Source organism: Suncus etruscus, chromosome 3 (genome assembly GCF_024139225.1).
Source record: "Suncus etruscus isolate mSunEtr1 chromosome 3, mSunEtr1.pri.cur, whole genome shotgun sequence".
Classification (NCBI taxonomy): domain Eukaryota; kingdom Metazoa; phylum Chordata; class Mammalia; order Eulipotyphla; family Soricidae; genus Suncus; species Suncus etruscus.
The window spans coordinates 70,295,279-70,318,479 of NC_064850.1; the positions used below are offsets into that span (position 1 = coordinate 70,295,279).

At 38.0% G+C, this 23,201-nt stretch overlaps 1 protein-coding gene across 1 annotated transcript in view; it reads right to left on the reverse strand.

Moving 5' to 3' along the window:
* KIF27 (kinesin family member 27) overlaps positions 1-23,201 on the reverse strand; it is a 111,155-nt gene that overhangs the window by 44,605 nt on the left and 43,349 nt on the right. The window contains exons 10-13 of the mRNA XM_049770699.1: positions 17,597-17,802; positions 10,767-10,964; positions 6,287-6,397; positions 1,488-1,664 (exon numbers count right to left, since the gene is read on the reverse strand). Coding sequence (XP_049626656.1) covers positions 1,488-1,664; positions 6,287-6,397; positions 10,767-10,964; positions 17,597-17,802 — 692 coding nt within the window. The remainder of the gene's footprint in view (positions 1-1,487; positions 1,665-6,286; positions 6,398-10,766; positions 10,965-17,596; positions 17,803-23,201) is intronic.

The window sequence follows — 23,201 nt, forward strand, 5'->3', positions numbered from 1 at the left end:
TGAGGGTGTTTTGCTCCACTGAATATGATTTCTCTTTCTGATCTTGCAGCGTTCAGTATTCTATCCCTATCTGTGAGATTCGTCACTGGGACTAGGATGTGTCTTGAGGTATTTTCTTTTTTTTTGTTTGTTTTTGTTTTTGGGTCATATCCCGCTTCGCTCAGGGGTTATCTATCTCTCCAGCCCCTTGAGGTGTTTTTCTTCAGGTCTCTTTTAGCTGGTACTTTTTGGGCATGCAGGAACTCTTGGGAGTTTCTTTACAATATGTCCTTGACTGTTGATTCTTCCTGGAGATTTTCTTCCTGTGTCTCTGGGATTCCAATGATTCCTATATTGTTTCTGTTGAGTTTATCAAAGACTTGTATTTTCATCTGTTCACATTCTTTAAACAGTTCTATTGTATGAAGTTGTTATGTATCTCATCTTCTAGCTCACTGATTCTATTCTCAGCTGCTGTTACTCTGCTGAACAGGCTTTCCAGTGAGGTTTTCATTTCATCTACCAAGTTTTTCAGTCCTGTTATTTAAGTTTGGAGTTTTCTCTTTTTCATCTTCATATCTTCCTAATTCTTTTTTGTTTGTTTGTTCAGCCACACCCAATGACACTCAGGGTTTATCCCTGGCTATATGCTCAGAAATTGCTCCTGGCTTGGGGGACCTTATTGGGGACCATATGGGATGTCAGGGAATCAAACCATGGTCTATCCTACGCTAGCATGCACAAGGCAGATGGCTTACTGCTTACTCCACTGCTCTGACCCTTATCCTAATTTCTTTTTTTTTGGGGGGGTCACATCTGGCAGCCCTCAGGGGTTACTTCTGGCTCTACAATCAGAAATTGCTCCTGGCAGGCTCGGGGGACCATACGGGATGCCAGAATTCGAACTACCATCCTTCTGCATGCAAGGCAAATGCCCTACTTCCATGCTATCTCTCTGGACCCTATCCTCCTAATTCTTATTTGTAGTTTGTTCAGCTCAATCTATGCTTTCTTTGATTTCTATGAGGATTCTCCATATTTCTTCTCTAAACTATTTATCTGAGAGGCTATAATACTTTTTGGGTCATCAGAACTGCTATCTTCATTTTCTCTGCATTGTGTTGGCCCATGTTGTTTCTCAATATTCATGTGTGTAGTGTGGTGTTTTCTATAAGTTGTGCTAAGATTCATTGGCTAAAAAATCTGCACAAAGAAAAGCAGAGAATCCATGCTCCTCTGGTTCCCATTAATCAGTTTTTAAATAAAATATTAAAAAAACGTAAAGGAAAGAAAAATATATCCTCCCAAAAGTTAATAATAAATAAACCTGAACTTTTTACTTTAAATCCAATAGACTTCAGTTATGGTCATTTGACTAGTAGTAATAAAATGTGAAAGACTAAGGTTTTGGTTTATTACAATGATAAAGTTTCCTTCCTGGAGAAAAAAAAATAACCCTAGTTTTTGTGGCTTGCTAATAAAATAAAACAGCATTTTAAATAGAATACCTGACTAGATCTCAGCTTCTTATTTTCCAGATGACTTTTCTCCTGTAATAGAGCCTCCTTCTTAGAAACTATGGCCTCACGTTTCTTTAAATCTTCTTTCAGCTCCTCTAATTCTTGACGTTGATTCAGAACTTTCTCCACTTCTTCATCTAACCATTTTTTTTGTTCATCCAATTTCTAAATTAAAATAAAAAAAACATTTTGTTCTTTTTGTCTTTTAAGATAAACTATATGTGACAATTACATAAATTCAGAACAGCTGAAATATATTAACTAATATTGTTCATGTCTGAAATCATAAAAGAAATATCAGTTTTAGAACTGGGCTTCTTGGAAGAGAAAAAAATTCATTGAACTATGGTGACATACTATTATTCCCATGGTAGTTGCAGTAAAGTAAAATAATCAATGACATCAACAAAATATGAATAATTTAAAAAATGATGTACAGGAGCTAGAGTAACTGTACAGCAGGCAGGAAATTTGTATTGCATGTGGCCAACTTGAGATCCCCTGTGTTTCATATGGTCCCAACACACCACCAGGAGTAATTCTTTAGAACAGAGCCAGGAGTAACCTGTGAGCACCACCAGGTGTGGCCCCAAAACAAAAACAAACAAATAAAATCATGTAAGCCATTCTAATTAACCAGGATCTGGGAGACAAAATGGTGCTGAAGGCAGATTCTTTGTACATGGTTAGTCCTAATTCTGTCTCTTGCACTCTATGGTCCCCTTAAGATCACAAGTGTGGTTCTAGAGACTCTTGAGCACCACTGGTGTGGCCCAGTTAGGCCCAGCACTAATGAGTCCTGAGCAGCAACACATGCTCAAGTCCCAGCACTGAACCACTATATAATAATTTCCATCTGTGGTACCTCTACCCCCAATCTAGGAATTCGAACTTCCTTGTGTCAGTCTCCAAACTTCACATTCACTGAGGGCGTCAGGCATATGGGTCCTCACTCATCCCTTCCTCTAGCCACAGGCCAGGTTGTATGGGAAACAGCATCATGTTAGAACTCATAGGACTCCTTCCAGACCTGGCTGACACATTATTCCCCAAAGCCAAAACCCAAAGTATTATTACTGTACCACCCTTAACTTTGGGGATGAGTGGGATAATTAGAATAGAATCCTAATTCAGGGACAAGAGATTCTCATTAATTTCCAGTAATAAATGAGTAGCTAGTTGAAGACTTCCTTATCATACTCAAATACTGCCATATAATAATTAAAATAATTTAAACAACAGAGTAGCCTGCTGGTATAAATAACTGAGCAGATCAATAATAGGTTGCTGGGAATCCATAGCTCCACCATTAGCACCCAAAAAACTCAAAGAACAATAAGGAAACAAAGGTACTCCACTGTTATGGGAGACAGAGACAAAAGTCCAGGCAAATCCTCAAGTTTATTAAAACTCTCAACTCTCACTGATGACCTCAAATTAACACTTATTGAATTGCCAACAGAAAATAAACAAGCACTGGCAAGTGAAATTAAGTAATCACTGGACAATAAATTAAAAAACTCAAAGAAGAATTAATTCAGAATCTAAAAGATACCATACAAAAATAACTGAAAGAGTTAAGGAGCATAGTAACAAGCCATAGGAGCAGAATTTAACATGGAAAATAACTGTATACAGGAACTGAAGACAAAAAGCAAGTCAGCATCTTTAAGAAGAGCCAAATAAAAGAAAACAAAAAAATGAAGCAAAGACAATACTTAATGCTTAAAATCAAGAAAAATATACTCTGAATACTATCTGAATACTAGAAGGAAAGGAAAAAGAGAAAGAGGAATAACTATTGGTGGGAGAAATAATAACTGAAAACTTCTCCAGTCACTGGAAGGAGGCTATTAGACATATTCAAGAGGCCCCAAAACTACCAAATTAGAAAAACACATTGCAATCAAAGTGGCAAAATCCAAGAAAACAGACTAGTTAATACATCAGAGAGAAGAAAAATTGCTGGAGGCAGCTTCTGTCCTACAGCCATCAGTGGAATTTCGATGAATCCACTTTAGGGAGAGTAGGTTGCACGGGCAGTGAAATATGAAATATTGAATAATGAGACCACACAAAATACATTGTATGGGCATCCACGTCTTCAATAGATGTGAGACAAATTTACTCTCTCCATGTTGGAAAATATATACAAGTCTCTGGTATGTAAGGTATTTCCATGCTAACAAAAGGCAGAGAACCTTGGGAGAAACAACACAATGGTACCAGGCCCTAGAATATACATATCAAAAACTAGCCATACAGGTAAAAAGAATCCTGAGCTAAAAGGTAAGGAAGTGACATGATTCTTATGACAAAGGAAGAAAAACTGATTTGCATTTTCACTGACCACTATGCTTTTAGAAATGCAGATTTATTTGGCCAGGAGGTGAAACTAGCAGAGCTTTGGTGCTGAGAATTTCCCTGAGTCACAGACTGAGGCCTGTAATTTTGGCCTGTATTTTTGCAAGGGAGAGAATGTGCCAAATAGTAAGAAAGAAATTGTAATGTCCCTATCATGTCATGAATATCAGAAATATTGCCAGTAATCTATGTAGAGGGTATAATTAACATCCACCAATGGGCCTGCTGACTAAAATATTTCTTGGGGAAAATATCAGCTCACTGCACCAGGAATGTCAATAGACAAATCTGGTGGGCTAGCTTCCCCTATACATCTATGCTGCATGCCATGACAAAAAATATCAAATAAAAGGGAAATAACATAAAAAATCATGGCTCTGCTCAGAAATCACTCCTGGTTTGGGAGACCATATGGGACGGCAGTCCTAGGTTAGTGCGTGCAAGGCAGATGCTCTACACAGTGGTCCTCAAACTATGGCCCGTGGGCCACATATTGTATTAGCATCTGTTTTGTTTCTTCATTGCAAAATAAGATATATGCAGTGTGCATAAGAATTCGTTCATAAGTTTTGTTTTTACTATAGTCAGACCCTCCAATGGTCTGAGGGACAGTGAACTGACCCCCTGTTTAAAAAGTTTGAGGACCCCTGCAAATGATTTCTAAAAACTCAAGAGAAAAATCCATTTCTCACTAATCCTAAAGTTCATAATTTCAGGCAAGACTGTATGTAGCAAATACTGGAAAGTAAAAACAATTAAAAATTTAAAAATGCTCTTTCTGCTGAGCTTGCTTAGACACTCCAAGGACTATAACCTCCAGGACCCACACCCAGTAAGATGTCCCTGCCCAACGAAGGTGGGGCCAATTTCTGATGTGTGATTAGGAACCCAGAGACCTATAAAGAATAGCATCCATGCTCTCTGCCTCTTTTCTGCTCAGCCAGCCTACAGACACCAAGGACTGTAATCTCTCCAAGACCCATACCCGAAAAGTGCAGCCGCTCTGCGGCCGTGCTTATCTTGTAACTCCTGAATTCCATTTCTGCACATTTTAAGAAGCAATCTACAGCCTTGCCAATGAAGTAATTTTGCAGTACATCCCATATTTACAGAAATCAAGATGGCTCCTCTAATAATCTAAAAAGTAGGAAACAAATAGGTATCCTCTCAAATAAGAAGTTTAGAGTAGAATTATGGAAAATGTTCAGGGAGCTCAAAAAAAAGTGTAGATAGACTTGACTGGAGCAAAATTAAGCAACAAGAAGATTTGTCAACTGAAATTAGAAATTTTCACACTGAACTAGCAGATCAGAAAAACTGAGCTTATGCAAGTGTTGCCGGGCATGGGGTTTGGGAAGACCCCATGCCGGAGCCTTTCTCCCTAGCCTGGGGAGTGCTGGGAGGTTTAGCAGGCCCCATAGCCTACACCCTCTTTTTCCCCTGGACTCCAGGCCCTACCTGGGTATCGGCTCAGGTGGCCAGAAGTAGGTTCAGGTGGACTCTTATTGGTCCTCAGGCTTCCCCCCTCCCTCCGTACTCCAGTGGGGAGGTGCATAGGAAGGAGGATGGGCAGACATCTGATTTCTGGTTTCCTCCTTGATTCTGGAGACCAGCTTTTGCCAGGTATGGGGTTTGGGGAGGCCACATACCGGAGCCCTTCTCCCTGGCCTGGGGAGTGCTGGGAGGCTTGGCAGGCCCCCAGCCATCCTTGTGTTTTTCCTTTGACTCCAGGCCTTCCCTGGGTGCCAGCTCAGATGGCCAGAAGTGGGTTCAGGTGGACTCTTAGTGATCCTGAGGCTTCCCCCCTACTTCTCCCTACACTAATGGAAATGCGCTTTGGGAGGAGGACGGGCCGTTTTAGTAGAGGTTTATGTTGGGACAGTCACTGGAATTTTTTTCTCCTTGTTTTCCTATTGATAGTATTGTATGCATATATTTTATATATCCATAACATCCATCTTGTATTGTGACCTTGAATACCACCCTACAAATCTCATTTCTAATATTTTACTGCCTCAGTCCCAACCCTTATTTCCTCCCCATCTTCCCATGTAGGTGCAGCTCATGACATGAAGCTCACCACATAAGTGATAAGTGCAGTCAGAGAAATAACTACACTGAAAACTATCATAACAATGTGAATGAATGAGGGAAAAAGAAAGCCTGTCTCGAGTATAGGTGTGGGTGGGGTGGGGAGTAGATAGATCTGGGAAATTGGTGGTTGGAATCATGCACTGGTGAAGGGGGGGGTGTTCTTTACATGACTGTAATCATACAACTACAATTATATTTGTAATCACAGTGTTTCAATAAAGATAATTTATAAAAAAATTTAAAAATAAATAAATTAATTAATTTAAAAATCCCCTATTTAATCATCATATGAAAGAGAGTCCAAGAAATACTAAATAGATTTGACAAACCTGGAGTTGGTCTATATTTCCAAATGAATCTTTTCTCCTTTTCATCATAAGTACATCAAAGTTTGTTTCTTTAAGTTTTAGATTTTCCTGTTCTGTTTTTAACTTCAGTTCCTATATAAAAGAAACACCAAGAATCAAAACATCTTACTGTTATCTGCATATAGGTAATAATTTTTCTACTATTTACTGTCCAAATAACAGTAAGAAATATTAGAATTCATTATAGAAGAAATGCAAAGGAAAAGCAATATTGTTTCTAACATTCAAAAATCCTACTTTTGCAGCATGAGAATGGGCTCACAAGACATTACTATGCTGTGAAAAGTACTTTAGAAATTCCTTCAGCTCCCATACACATCTTAAATGTTATGAGGGCCAATGCTCATGGTACCCTTCTGGGGTTCAGAGAAGTTGCTATAGCTCACTACAAATGATAAACAAGGAGGCAAGGATATAGCTGTATGGGTTGAATACATGTTTTAATCTAGGGCCTCAGGTTCAATCCTTGGCACTGTAGGGTTCCCTATATCTCCCCCAGAGTCAGGAAGAAACCCCTCAACACTGAGCTAGAAGTAGCTCCCAAATGGCAAGTATATGCACCAAAATTAAAAACAAATTTAAATAAAAAATAAAATTCAGCATGAGTTAAAAAAAAGAGACCATAAATTAAAGACAACTCATCTGTATATTATCTCTTTCTGGTATAAAAAAGCCAAGTACAAAAATTTTAAATTTTAAAAATTTTCAGTCATTTAACAGAAGAATTTTATATCAGTTGAATCTCTATAATAATGTTTCCTTTTGTTTGTTTTTAGGGTCACACCGATGGTGCTCAGGAGTTAGTTACTCCAGTCTCTGCACTCAGAAATCACTTCTGGCAGGCTCAGGGGATCATATGGGATGCCGAGAATCAAACCCAGGTCTGTCCCAGGTGAGCTGCATGCAAGGCAAACGCCCTACCGCTGTGCTACCACTATTCCGGCCCCAACTTCAGTTTTTTAAATAATATTAAAATAAAAAAGACATATGAGTAGAGACTGGAGAGAAAGTACAGTGGGTAAGGCTCTTGCCTTGCTCACAGCCAACACAGGCCTGGTTCAATCTACAGTATCCCTTATGGGCCTCTGAGCACCATCAGGAGTGATTTCTGAGTGCAGAGTCAGGAATAACCCCTGAGCATGGCTAGGTGTGGCCCAACCTCTCCACCACCAAAAATGAGAAAGCAAAACAGCAGGAAATTGTCTGCAAAGTGTCTCCAATGAGATGACCACAGAGACAAAACAAACACAAACAAATGTATATCATCAAATTAAGAAGATTTTGCACAGGGGACCAGAGTGATAGTATAGCAGGTAACTCTTGCCTTGCACACAGTTGACCCAGGTTTGATCCCTGGTTCCTCATCCATGCCAGGAGTAATTACTGAGTGCAGAGCTAGAAGTAATCCCTGAGCATACCCAGGTGTGGCCCAAAACCCAAAGACAAAACAAAGCAAAACATAAACAAAAAACACAAGACTTCTGCATAGTAATAATAAAAAGATGCCCTACTAAATGAGAGAAAATATTTGCATGTAACAATCAGAGTATCCAAGATCTTTAAAACACTCAGAAAACTCAACAACAAATTTCCAATGACCAAATCCAAAAATGGAGAAAGAAAATAGACACTTTCCCAAAGAAGACATACATCAACTGGATAATAGGCATATGAAAAAATGCTCACTGTCACTCATTATTAAGGATCTGAGATCAAAACATCTGTGAGATCATTTAATACCAGTGAGAAGGGCATATTCACAGATGGTGGATTTATGCTAAGAAAAGAACCTCATCCTCTATTGGTGAGGATGCTGCCTGGTTTAGTGTCTATTAAAAAGAATAGAACCATCATAAAACCCAGTAATATTATATCTTGGCATCTATTTCCAAAACACAAAAATATCAATTCAAAAGAATAAATACACATCCATGTTCATTGCAGTTCTTAGCACAATAGCCAAGGTATGGAAAGAACCCAAATGCCCAACTACAGATGAATGGAAAAGGAGTTGTAGCACACATATAAAATGGAATACCATTCAGTTCTAACTAAGAATAAAATCATGTAATTTGCCTCAACATAAATTCAGAAGAAATCAGGCTGGGTGAAGTCAGAAAAAATGGGATAGATACCTAAGGATCTTTCTCAGATGTGGGACTTAAAGACACACAGCAAGGTAACAACAAAGGCCCAACTGCATTGGATCATTGATCCATAGAACTGTTTTTTGTAGGGTAGGGAAAGATAAAAGATGCATTGGGACCTTGGGAGAGGGAGGACAATGGTGATGAGCAAGGTAACAGGCATAGAATTATATACATAATGTTATCATCAACAGTATTATAAATCAGTCCACATCAATAAAGCTTTGTTCTCAGCTTAAAGTTAGAGTCTAAACCCAAACCCACTGAATTATCACTTTGGTGGAGGGTTTTTGGGCCATACCTTTTGAGGTGTTCAGGGGTTACTACTGACTCTGCACTCAGGATTCACTCCTGGTGAGCTTGGGGGACCCATATGTGATACCAGGGATTGAGCCCTAGTTGGCTGCATACAAGGTAAGCATCTTACCCACTATAGTTACACTATAGCTCCAGTCCCTGAATTATCATTTTAAATTGGTGAATTGAATTTTATTTTCGGAGAGGGTGGGGTTGTAGCTGATCACACCTGTGATTTCAGGGCTGACTTTTGGCTCTATGATCAGGGTTGGCTCATATCAATGCTCAGCGAACCATATGCAGTACTGGGGGCTGAACCTGGGTCAGTCACATGTCAAGGCAAGCACCTTACACTCTGTACTACCTGTCCTATTGCAAGACTTATATATTAATAAAATATTTAACAAAGTTGTTTAAAAATATTGACTAAGTTGATGTAAATGTTTTTCGGGGGGAGAGGAGTTGAGATCATAGTCATAGTGACTAAGGAGCCATTCCCAGCTCTGTGCTTGTGGGATCATTTCTACCATACTCAGATGACTAGGTAGAAACAAATCAAACTAGAGTTGGCTCAAGGTATGACAAGTGCCATCAGTCCTAACTATCTATGTAGTCTTTTAAATGCTTGTTAAATTCTCATTACTTGGGCCCGGAGAGTTAGCACAGCGGCGTTTGCCTTGCAAGCAGCCGATCCAGGACCAAAGGTGGCTGGTTCGAATCCTGGTGTCCCATATGGTCCCCCGTGCCTGCCAGGAGCTATTTCTGAGCAGACAGCCAGGAGTAACCCCTGAGCACCACTGGGTGTGGCCCAAAAACCAAAAAAAAAAAAATTCTCATTATTTTTTTTTGGGGGGGGCTGTGTTTGGGTCACACCCGGCAGTACTCAGGCTCTACACTCAGAAATTGCTCCTGGCAGGCTCAGGGGACCATATGGGATGCCAGAATTCGAACAACTGACCTTCTGCATGTAAGGCAAACGCTTTACCTCCATGCTATCTCTCCAGCCCCAAATTCTCATTACTTTTTAAAGGTCTGAGATTATATTCCCCCAAAGTGATGAAATTGTTAATTATGTTCTTTGCTTTGGGTTTTAACATTCAACAGAACAGTCTGGTACAGTGTTAGATTATTATTATTATTATCATCATCATCATTATCATCATAATCATCATTATCATTATCTATTTTTAAAAATCCTTATTAAGTATGAAAAATTTTTATGTCAGAATAACAGAGTCAGAGAGGTTAAGTGAGTTTTCTCAATAAATATTTCTAAAAGGACCTGAGAGCTGGGATTTGAATTCTGGCCAGTACTCATTTTGACATTATTTCCTCTTCACTCCCATTATTTCAATAGAACACAATAAAGCTTGCATAAAGATCCCTGCATTTTTTACACACCGGGACTGAAAGGGTGTCATTATAATTTTGTACTTTTCTTCCATGTAGTCACATGAACAATGCATGCCAAAGCACTAAATAAGGGTAATATAAGCTTTTATTTAGAAATTTGGCTTTACCTACTTAAGTTTCTGACAGATTAAATTAAAATTAAAGTGTCATGGGCCCGGAGAGATAGCACAGCGGCGTTTGCCTTGCAAGCAGCCGATCCAGAACCAAAGGTGGTTGGTTCGAATCCCGGTGTCCCATATGGTCCCCCGTGCCTGCCAGGAGCTATTTCTGAGCAGACAGCCAGGAGTAACCCCTGAGCACCGCTGGGTGTGGCCCAAAAACCAATAACCAAAAAAAAAAAAAAATTAAAGTGCCAGTTACAGAAATTGAATCATCACTTTCTTCGGTGACATCAAATATAGACATTATTTAGAACTCCATAGTCTTTGCTGTGGTGATGATGAATATGAGGAATGAAAACAGTGACCAAAGAGAAGCCAAAGTTAGCAACTTTCAAAGGCCAAATGAGCAAAGCCCAGACCATCATCTCTGAGCCATTTACCATTTCATATTATGCTTAGTAGGAAAGTATGACACACAATTACATTAAATTTTTGTTGATCCCGCTTAATTTCTGCATCTAGTTGCTTCTTTTTTTCAGTTTCCTCTTGGAGTCTTTTTTGCAGCTGTATTTTTTGATATTTCATGTGATCTATATTTTGTTCCAATTCATTGGCATGTTTTTCATTTTGAATTGACAGTGATGCCAATTTCTTACTATTTAGTTGCTTCTTCTGTAAAACCTGTAATCACATAAAATATTTTAAAATAAAAATGGATATCACAAACTCTTACTTTCAATGGCAAGACTAAACATTTTGTAGTTTTCAATTTATAGGTCTATGATTATTTTCTACAAATTTTGTACTTAAAAAAGCAGTTTTTTCTCCCAAGTGTGTAGAAACAATTTCATACAATGTTTTTTCACATCTAAGTTTCTAATTGGGCAATCATCCTACTTTTCACCAAGTAAAAAAGAATGATGAAATTTCCCAATACTGACAACCAAACAGAATAAACATGATTCCTTTACTTAAAAAGTTAGCTTAGTCACTATTATTTACAATACTGGTGAAAACAGGGTTTCATGCATATGACTAATAACATCATACTTAGTGGTGAAATCCTGTTCTCTAAGATCAGGCATAAGACAAGGTTGCCCACACTCATCCCTGTTATTCAGTATAGGAAAATTGGCCATAGTTGACAAGAGAAATTAATGGCATCGAGATTGGAAAAGAAGTCAAACTCTATTGCAGATGACAAGATACTACACTTAGAAAACCCTAAGGACTCCACCAAAAACAAACAAACAACAACAACAACAACAACAACAAAACTCAACCTCATAGAAAGGATAAACTTGGATAGTAACTTGACAAGTTCCATACTTCTATTTAAAAACATATAAATAAAGCTTTAAAATAACATATATTTGTAAAAACTCTTGTCTGGACATTCATTGAATCTTCCTGTTCTTCTTTATGACACAAAATTAATAATGCATTAAAAATTTTTGTAATACATGAAATAATTTCAGCATATGTTCTCCGTACAGATTTCTACCTCACTTTTGCTTATACAACTTATCTTACAGGGTTTTTTTGACATGGATTTGTTCTTTCATTCAGTCTTAGTAATTTCTGTGTTCCTCTTTGTATATCATAAGAAACCTAAATCATTCTTTCCTAAGATAATCAGAACTGCCATTTCCCCAAGAATGATTAACCAATATATTTTAATTGTCTTAAGTACAACTTCTCTTCTAGCTAAAATTATCTATAAGTATTATCAACATTTTATGAACATTTCAGAGGTACTATTTTATAAATATAACATACCAGTCATCCAATTTATACCTGAACACATATATAAATATATTACTTCTATTGTGTGCCTTGGTGTTTTAAACTACATCTTAAGTAACAAATATTTAAAATAAAATCACTCATAAAGGAGATAAACTATAAACATTTCTTTTACATGGCAAAAGTTAGTGAATATGCTATATTATCTAAACTATAATAAAGTCACCCATACTTCAAATGATTAAATAATGTATATAAAACCCATTAAGTATATGGTACTATAAACTTAAAAATGAATAGGAAGAGTAAGAACATGACAACTCAAAAATTATAGTAATTTAGTTTTCTAACTTTTTAGTTGAGATATGTAAAATTTAAAAATAGTTTTTAAATATGTAAACAAGACAAACTATAGAAGTATATGATTAGTATAATAATCTTAGAAACATTTTTCAGTTATTAGTTATCTTATAATTCTGGTTTTATTAATGCTGGCCTAAGAATTATAACCAGAATATAATCTAGTCTAGAACATAGGTAGAGTTAAGGATATACTTGTTGAAAGTAAACTTAGTTTCAGAAAAAGTTAATGTCCTCAATATGTTGACTATAATTTCACTACAGTGAAATAAAGTACTGAAAGTGAAAAATTATAAAAATAAAATGAAATGGTGAGGGCAGTCTAAAAATTGTATTACAATCATTAACAAATCAATGATGACCCAACAGCACCTGAAAATGAACTCATTTTTCAAAACCCCAATGATGGAAAATTTTCTTAGAATATTTTTCCCTTTTCTTTCATTTTTTAAAATATCTTTATTTAAGCACCATTTTTGTAAACATGTCTGTAGTGGGATTTCAGTCATAAAAATAACATGTCCCTTCACCAGTGCAACATTGCAACATTCCCACAACCAATGCTCCTATCTCCCTCCTTCCCCACCCCCTGCCTGTATCAAGACAGGCATTCTACTTCTCTCACTTATTAACATTGTCACAATAGTTTTTAGTGTAGTTATTTCTCTAATTGCACTCACCACTCCTTGTGGTGAGTTTTGTCCAACTCTATTGTCTCTGGGCATTATTATTGTAATGATGTAAGTTCTTTTTTTTGGGGGGGGCACACCCGTTTGATGCTCAGGGGTTACTCCTGGCTAAGCACTCAGAAACTGCCCCTGGCTTGGGGGGACCATATGGGACGCCAGGGGATCGAACCGCGGTCCTTCCTTGGCTAGCGCTTGCAAGGCAGACACCTTACCTCTAGCACCACCTCACCGGCCCCACGTTATTTTTCTTAAAACCCATAGATGAGCGAGACTATTCTGTGTCTTTCTCCTTCTGATTTATTTCAGTCAGCAAAATAGTTTCCATGTCCATCCACCTATAGGAAAATTTCATGACTTCATCTCTCCTGGTGACTGCATAATATTCTGCTGGGTATATATATATATATATATATATATATATATATATATATATATATATATATATATATCAGTTTCTTTAGCCATTCATTTGTTGAAGGGCATCTTGGTTGTTTCCAGAGTCTGGCTATTGGAAATAGTGCTGCAATGAATATAGGTGCGAGGAAAGTGTTTTTGTATTGGATTTTTGTGTTCCTAAGGTTATCTCTAGGAGTGGTATAACTGGATCATATGGGAGCTCAATTTCCAGGTTTTTGAGGAATCTTCATATTTTTTTCACATACATTTTGAACTAAAAGGCAATTCTTCCAGCAGTGAATGAGAGTTCCTTTCACCCACATCCCTATCAGCACATATTGTTCTTGTTCTTTGTAATGTGTGCCAGTCTCTGTAATGTGAGATGGTAACTCATTGTTTTGATTTGCATCTCCCTAATGATTAGTGATGTGGAACATTTTTTCATGTGCCTTTTAGCCATTTGTATTTCCTTTGAAGTGCAGAAGCTTCTCAGTTTGATACAGTCCCATCTGTTTAATCTGTTTCCACTTTTTTAGAGAGTGCTGTTTCCTCCTTTAAGATGCCTTTAGTCTCAATGTCGTGGAGTGTTTTACCTATGTGTTGTTCTATGTACCTAATGGTTTCAGGTCTGATATAAAGGTCTTTAATCCATTTGCATTTATTCTTTGTACAAGGTATTAGATGGAGGTCTGAGTTCGCTTTTTTTGCAAGTGGCTGACCAGTTCTACCAGCATCACTTGTTGAAGAGGCTTTCCTTGCTCCATTTTCCATTTCTTGCTCCGTTATCAAAAATTAATTGATTGTGAGTTTTGTTAGTGGTTTATCAATCTTGTTTATATTTTCAAAAAACCAAGTTTTGCTTTCATTTATCTTTTTAATTTCTACTTCATTGATTTCTGTTCTAAGCTTTATTTCCTTCTGCCTACCTATTTTGATTCCTTTTGTTAATCATTTTCTTATTTTATAAACTGTGCCATTAAGCTATTTATGTTGGTCCCTTTTTCCTTCCTAATATGTCCTTGAAAAGGTATAAATTTTCCATTTAGTACCACATTTGTTGAGTCCCATAAATAGTGATAAATTATGTTTTCACTATCATTTGTTTCCAGGAATGTTTTGATTTCCTCTTTGAGCCACTGGTTGTTCACTAGTGTTCTGTTTAATTTCCATGGATTAGAGCTCCCTTGTAGTTCACTCCTAATTTCAGTGCCTGAAATGTGATCTGAGAAGGTAGTCTTATATTTTCTATCCTCTTGATTTTATGGAGATATGATTTCTGGCCATTATGTGGTTTAGCCTGGTAAATGACCTATGTACATTCGAGAAAAATGTGTATCCAGTTTTCTAGGGGTGGAGTGCCATACACACACACACACACACACACACACACACACACACACACACACACACACATATATATACACACATATATATCTACTAATGCACTTTCTTCCATTTCTCTTTTCAGAAATAGAAATATCCTTGTTGGGTTTCAGCTTGATTGTCTTATCAAGGGATGTCACAGAAGTTTGAGGTCTCCCACTATTATTGTATTGATATTGATGTCTTCTTTCAGACTTGTCAACAATTATATTACATATTTTGCTGGTCCCTCATTGGGTGGGTATATGTTTAGAAGTGTGATTTCTTCTGTTGGGTATATGTTTAGAAGTGTGATTTCTTCTGTTGTACATATACCTTGATTATTATGAAATGTCCATCTTTGTCCTTTATAATTTTCCTGAGTCTAAAGTTTGTATCATCTGATGTTAACATGATCACTCCAGCTTTTTTAAGGGAGTTGTTTGCTTGGATGATTTTCTGCCAACCTTTGATACTGAGTCTTGGTTTTTTGACTATTCAGATGCGTTTCTTGTAAGAAGCAGAATGTTGGAATAGCCTTTTTATCCATTTTGATATTCTGTGTCTCTTAACTGGTGCATTTAATCCATTGACATTGAGAGAGATGATTATCATGGGTTTTTAGTGTCTTCTTTGTGTAAGAGTTTGGTGTATCTGTTGGTCTTGTCTTAAAGTAGATCTTTCACTTTTTTGAGGCTGGTTTTGAATTTGTAAAGTTTCTGAGCTATTGTTTATCCCTGAAGCTATGTATACTTCCTTCAAACTTGAATGTGCGTCTGGCTGGGTACAGTATTGTAGGCGAAGCATTCATTTCACTGAGTTTTGTCACTATATCCCACCACTGCCTTCAGACCCTGAGGGTTTCTTGTGACAGATCCACTGTACATCTTAAGGATGCTCCATTGAATGTAATTTCCCTTTTTGATCTTGCTGTTTTTAGTATTCTAACTCTATCTGTGGGATTCATCATTGTGACTAGGATGTTTCTTGGGGTGCTTTTCTTCAGGTCTCTTAGCCGGTACTCTTTGGGCATGCAGGGTTTGGTTGCATGTAGTCTTCAGCTCTTGGAGTTTCTCTGCAATGATGTCTTTGACTGTTGATCTTTCCTGGGATTTTCTTCTTAGGTCTCTGGTATTCCAATGATTCTTAGGTTATTTCTGTTTAGTTTATGAAAGATTCTATTTTCAATTGTTCACATTCTTTAAATACTTTTCCCATTGTCTGATCATTTGCTTTAAGGCTCTTTTCCAATCTCTTCTGTGTTATGGAGTTGTTATGCATATTATCTTCCAGCTCACTAGTTCTATCCTCAGCTGCTCTTACCTTGCTGAACAGGATTTCTAGTGAGGTTTTCCTTTCGTCTACTGAGTTTTTAAGTTCTGTCATTTCAGTTTGAAGTTTTCTGATTTCTATCTTCAGATCCTCTTGATTTTTATTTGTGTTCCATTCAGCTTGATCTATGCTTTGATTTCTATGAGGATCCTCCATATTTCTTCTCTAAACTCCTTCTCTAAGAGGCTAATTAGGTGGTTGGCACTTTTCAGGTCATCAGAGCTGCCATCTTCCTTCTTTATGCCTTGTGTTGGCCTGTGTTGTTTCCCTATTGTCATGCTTTTTGTGTGTTTTTTTCTATGTGTTACAGTTGAGTTCATTGATTATAAAATGCACTGGCTGTGAAGTGAAGCAGGGCAGCCACATTCTTCTGTCACCACCTTGCTTGGGCATTCCAGCTTACCTCTGCTCATGCTGTTTCAGCCAGGGTTCCTAGGTGGTGTTGGTCTCCAAAGCCACAGGGATGGTCAGGCTGCCGTCCCTTGCATTGGCGTTTGGCGGGGATCAGGCTCTACCTTGGTTGGTCATTCCAGCTCACCCTTGCTCACAGTTTCAGCTGGGGCTTCTGTGCTGGGGTTGGTCTCCAAAGCCACTGTTATGGTCAGGCTGCGGCCCATTGAAATGGCATTCAGTGGGGATCCTTTTTCCCTTTTCTTATTGTGTGCATGTGTCATGCTTGGACCACACTTAGCAATGCTCAGGGGTTACTCCTGGCTCTGTGCTCCAAAACTACTCCTAGTAGTGCGTGGGGAACTATATGGAATGCCCAGGAATCAATCCAGTATTATCTGTGTACAACACAAACACCCTACCCACTATATTCTCTCTCTGGCTCCAGAACATTTTTTCTTTTGTGGTGAATACTGAGCCTCAAAAATGCCAGACTTTGCCAATGAGACATGTCCACAGGCCCAGAATATAGCCTTTAAACTGAATTTTTTTTAATGTTGTGATTTCTGAGTTTATAATTAGATACAACTTTGAGAAATTAAGGATGAATGTTACTTCAAGCTATTGTTGCTTACATCAATGGTTAAGTTTGAAAAAACTGTGTACAAATCCGCCAAGTGTACAAAAGTGTCATGCAGACAACTTTTTTTTTTTTACTTGCTTTTTCGGTCTCTGGCATCAAATCCAGAAGATAGCTGTGCTTAAATTTAGCTACAACCCCCTATTCTAAGCATTATATGTTTTAACAGCACTATTTCTGAGTTCATCTTTCTTTTTTAACAGGTGGTTATTCATAAAGATTAAAGTAATATACCTAGGTGAAGAAATGCAATATCTAGCTTAAATTCTACATCAATCTCCCAATATACTGAAAAGTAGTCATTCACTTTCTCCTACAGGTAAAAATGAAATTCTATGCTTAGGACTCAATAGCAGAAAAGTCTTAGAATATTTTCTAAGTTACATTTAGAAAATTACCTGGACTCGTAGCTTTGCAGCATCCATTTTTTTGCGAAACTCCTTCTGTAATTTTATCTTCAAAGCAACATCAGTAAGATCTTTGCTTTCCAGTTCCTCCAACTGTTTTTGTGTTTCAGATAATTCCACTTTTGCCTGTTCTGTTTCATGCTCAAGTTTTGTTACTTTTAAAGAATACTGTTTGCTTACAGACTTCACATCATTACCTTTCACCATAAAAACAATAAAAAGTTTTTTAAATGCAAAAAGCAAAAATTAAGAACAACATCTAAAACATAGAAACACTTAAAATTCACTCATGTACTACACCTAAGCAATGGCATTAAAAGACTAAAGGGGGTGGTGCTCCAGTGCATATACTGATTCCAAGCATGAGGTCCTTAGCACATCATCAGGTGCAACACTGGAGGCACCAGTAAAAGTAGGGCAACCTATATATCTCAGCAGTGAAGCTCCAGAGTAACCTCCCATGTTGAACCAAGAGCTGGTTGGCCATGAAACCTCTAGTGAGGCCCCCAGAACTCCTAAGCACTGCTTAGATGCCCCATAACAGGGAGTGGGATTACAAAATAAAGCCATCTGTGCTTACTCATCTCTGTCAAATACAACTTATCATCACTTTACTAAATCATTAGTTCCTAACGATTATTCCCAACTGTTATCACTCAGTCTTCTCACTGGTTCATCTTTTGTGTTTTGACTTTTTTCTCTCCCTTCAGTTTCTGGGTCACACCCAGTGGCCTCAAGATGGCTTCCAGCAGTGCTTAGGGACTGGAGAAGCTATTTAAACTTTTGAATAAGTTCTTAAACATTTCTAAGAAAACAGCAAAAGTGATAGTATAGCAGGTATGGAATTTGCCTTCCATGTGGCTGACTTGGGTTCAATCCTTGGCATCTCATATTGTTCCCCAAGCTACCAGGAGTAATTCCTGAGCAAAGAGCCAGAATAACCCCCTAGCTGTGGACACTCAAAGAAAGGAAAACAGCATTGGCATAGACCTTGCTTATGAGTCAAGAACCTGCTCAACAAGAGTGGCACACAGCATACAAACCACTAGGAAGGAAGAAGAGAAAGATGTGGGGACAGTCAGCAAAGAGAAGGCTGAGAGAGGAAATTTCATAGCTGGGCAGCAAACTTGGCAGAAACAGAGGAGAAAGTGGGGAACTGAATGAGTTGCAACCAACCATTTATTTATGAAGATTCAGTGTAATTAGAGAAAGGAAGAATTAAAGAAAAGAATTAGACAAAAGAAAGCTCTTTTGGCTTCAGTTCTGTAACTGGTATTATTTCTTTTACTGGAGTTGGGAAAAAGAAACACCAGTGTCTCTTATTCTTTCAATAATTTCCCTACTATCAAAGTGATGACAGCTAATGAAAGTAATCATACTATGTGGAAATTTGGGTGGGGGAGACTAAAAGCCTGATATGTGCTTAGTAAGGCAAGTTTAACATAGACATAGGTGGAAAAGGGATATCCCCAAACTAGCAGACCTTGAGAATACAAGGAAGTGTCAGAGCATAGCTCACTCAAAATTTACTCTCAGATCCTCACCTGCCCCACAATTCTTGCAACCTATGCCACTTTCCCTAGCTGCATGACACCGAAAAAGCTTCCTCTGCTTGCTACCCAAAGACCCAGGAAATACCAAAGGGGCCCATAATACATCAGCAATCTCTTTCATCATCTAGGTGCATCTAGGGCTTTGATCCTTGCCTGTCCCACAAACTCACGACTTAAGCCACTTCTCCCCTACCAAGACACTCTGGTGCTAATGACCACTTCTGGAACAAAAATACTTCATTTACACATTAGTGTTCATTAGGTAACTTCAAATTTTTCACCCCAGTAACTACAAGTGTTTCTTATTTTGGTATCATGCCTAAAATACTTCCACAACTGATCTCTAAGTAAACAAAATCATGAGTAATTTCCTTAAGAATACTGAAACAGCATGATAGGGCACTAAAACTGTTAGATTAACAAGATATAGAGTAAAATTGTGCTGAAATATAAAGAAACAGTTTAGATTTCATACAATTCAGAATCTGCAGCTCAATCACAGCACCCACAAATCTTTAATAATAAGGAAGAAACAAATCATCAAGCCTCAACCCTCATCAAAGAGGAACTCAAAGCAATGCTTTGAGGTCGAAATAAGGCAATCATTGGATAAATAATTCAACCAACTGAAAGAACAGATTCAGAGAAGGAAAGAGTCCATACAAATGAAAATGAAGTTAAAAATTATAATGGCCTGGGGACCCAGCCACAGAACAGCAGGGAAAATATTTACTTTGCTTGAGGCCAACCCAAGTTCCAAACTGAGCATCCCCTATGGCACTTCAAGTACTGCCAGGAGTGATTCCTGAGTGAGATCTAGAGGTAAAACCTCAGCAACAGCAGATATGGCCAAAACTCCATAATAATATTAATGATGATGATGATGATGAAGATGATGATGATGATAGCCAGACATAACAACAGAATTCAACATGCTGAGGACCGTTATCACTAATATTAAAGACAAAATATTGGCAATCACTAAGAATGAAGCGACAAAAGAAAAAAGAGATAAACAAATGGAAGAGACAGATAGAGGCCATGCCAAGGGGTGCTTACAGAAGCCCTGGGAAGCAGCTAGGATCTAACAGAAAGAATGAACTTCTGCCTGTACATGAATGTAGAGGCCATGATCCCAAGAAAGTGGCCAATTACATGATCAAAACATAAACTCTTCACTCAATAGACTCCTCTGAAACATCCCTGGCAATGGGGAAGACTCTCAGATTGGAAATGCTAGAATTTCAATGAGCTCAGAGAAATAATAACAGGGGTGGCAAACAAGCAGCTCTCCAGCCGCATGTGGCTCCCAGCCAAAATGAATGTGGCTCTTTGCCTCTTATCATGATTTTGTATACTGTGGCTCTTTGCCAAGTTTGGATTTTGTTATGCTGCTTCTCCGAGTGCGTAGTCCCGCCCCTAGTCTGTGTCATCCTATCTCCCATTCCTCGGAAACTGCATGGGCCAGTGGGAGGTGGGAGGGGGGGAGGGACCCGTGTGTCACATGTTGTATCACAACTTGCTGTTAGTTCTTAGTGTGGAGGATGCAGCACACCCTCACCATCACTGCAGGATTTTTACCCTCACTCAAAATGGCAAAATGCAATATGTGTTTAATATATTATTGTTAAAATTATATGCTTTTGTGTGAGTGTTTGTCTGTTTTGGCAGGTCACTGCGTGGTGTAGCTCTCTAACTCTCACAGTTTAAAATTTTGGCTCTTTGTGTCTAACTTGTTCACCACCCCTGTAATAGAACATATGCTTTTTTCTTTTTTCTTTTTTTGGTTTTTGGGTCACACCCAGCAGCACTCAGGGGTTACTCCTGGCTCTACGCTCAGAAATCGCCCCTGGCAGGCTTGGGGGACCATATGGGATGCCGAGGTTTGAACCAGACCTTCTGCATGCAAGGCAAATGCCTTACCTCCATGCTATCTCTCCGGCCCCTAGAACATATTGCTTTTTAACAAGGCTGCCATCCAAAATTTGTGGCTGTCAGTGCTGGGACCAACCCCACCCAGAAGAATCTGCAGAAGCCAGATCACGTAGGTGATCTGACCACACCCACAAAGGGGAGAGCCAGAGGAGCCTGGAAACACCTCTAAGTTCCAAGGCCATGCACATCTAGTAAATGATCCCCAGCACAAGAAGCACAAAACATCATACTTAGAAGTGTGACAATGAGGAAACAATGCAGGTCAACTCAATGCATTAGAGAATGAAGATGGAAACACTGATGACCTGAAAAGTTCCAGCCACTTATTTAGCCTCTCATATAAGGAGTTTAGAGAAGAAATATGAAGGATGTTCATAGAACTCAAAGAAAGCATGAATTGAGCGAACAAACCACAAATAAGAATTAAAAGGATATGAAGATAGAGGGTCGGATCGATGACTCAGCAGTATTTGCCTTGCATGTGGCTGATCCAAGACGGACCATGGTTCAATCCCCCAGAGTCCCATATGGTCCCCCAAACAAGGAGCGATTTATGAGTGCATAGCCAGGAGTAACCCCTGAGTGTGATCAGGTGTGGCCCAAAACCAAAGGGGATAAAAAAGAGGATATGAAGATAGAAAAGAGAAACTCCAAATTGAAATAACAGGACTAAAAAAACTTAGTAGATGAAATGAAAACCTCCCTAAAAAGCCTCTCCAACAAAGTAATAGCAGCTGAGGACCAAAGAGATGGAAGAGGAGATCGAAGATGAGATGCATAACAACTTTATACAACAGAACAGATTAGAAAAGAGACTTAATGCAAATGATCAGATAAAGGAAAAAAATCCTAGGAATGACAAAAATAGAAATCTTCTATAAACACAACAAAAACAACCTAAAAATCTTTGGAGTCCCAGAGACCTAAGAAGAAAATCCCCATGAAGAATAAACTGTCAAGGACATCATTGCAGAGAAACTCCAAGAGTTAAAGAGTGCATGTAATGCAATCCTGCATGCCAGAAGAGTACCTACTAAAGGAATCAACCTATGTGTCCAATCTTTGATGAATGGATTATGAAGATGTGGTTCATATACACTATGGAATACTATGCAGCTGCAAGAAACAATGAAATCATTAAATGTGTTGCAACCTGGCTAGAACTGGAAGATATCTTGTTAAGTGAAGTAAGCCAAAAGAATGACAAACACAGGATGATTACACTTATCTATGGTACGTAAAAATAATTGTATTAGAGGGGGTGGGTCACAAAAAACAATAATGTAAAGTAGGAAGTAGGGGATAAACTAGATCACCTTTGACCCCAGAGCCTAGAGAGAGAAAAAGCACAGAGAAGAGAACTCAGGCAGGAAGGAAGAAAGTGAGAAAAGGAAGTAATGGAGGAATAGGTGTTTTTGGCTTTGGTTATACTGGTGAGCTAGTAGAGTGATATAACTATATTTCCAAAGCACAGAGTAAACAATACTGAAAACACTTGATCTAAGCTAAAATTACCAAACATCATGTGCCTACCAAGATGGCAGGCAGGGGATAGATAAACTTAGTTGGGAGATGGGGGAAGATAAGAGTATGGGAACACTATTGATGTTAGTATTGGCATTGGGATTGAAATACTATATATCTAAAATTAACTATCAATAACTTGTAAACCATAGATCTTTAGATAAAAAATTTTAAGAGAAAACTTTTTCCAAGAATATATATCTGTAGACAAATATAAACTACATTTAGTTTTTTTTAAGTTTATAATAAATTTTTAAATAAAATATATCCAAATAAATATAATCCCAAATAAAAATTTAAATGACTTTAAAGAATCTCCAACATATTCCCTGATAGAATCTTTCAAAATAGCTATAACATAAAGTTTTAACATAGCACTAAGTTCACACTTCTTAGAACAATTTAAAGATAATGAAATTACAAAGTTTTCAGAGAACTAATCTCCATGTATTGTTTCTAGAACACATCTTTTTTTATTTTGCTCTTAAAATTATTTTACTAAGAGAAAAAAATAGGAACCTGACAGGTAGTACATTGTGTAGGATGCTTGCTTGCCTTGCTCCCAGAAAAGGGTTTGATTCCCG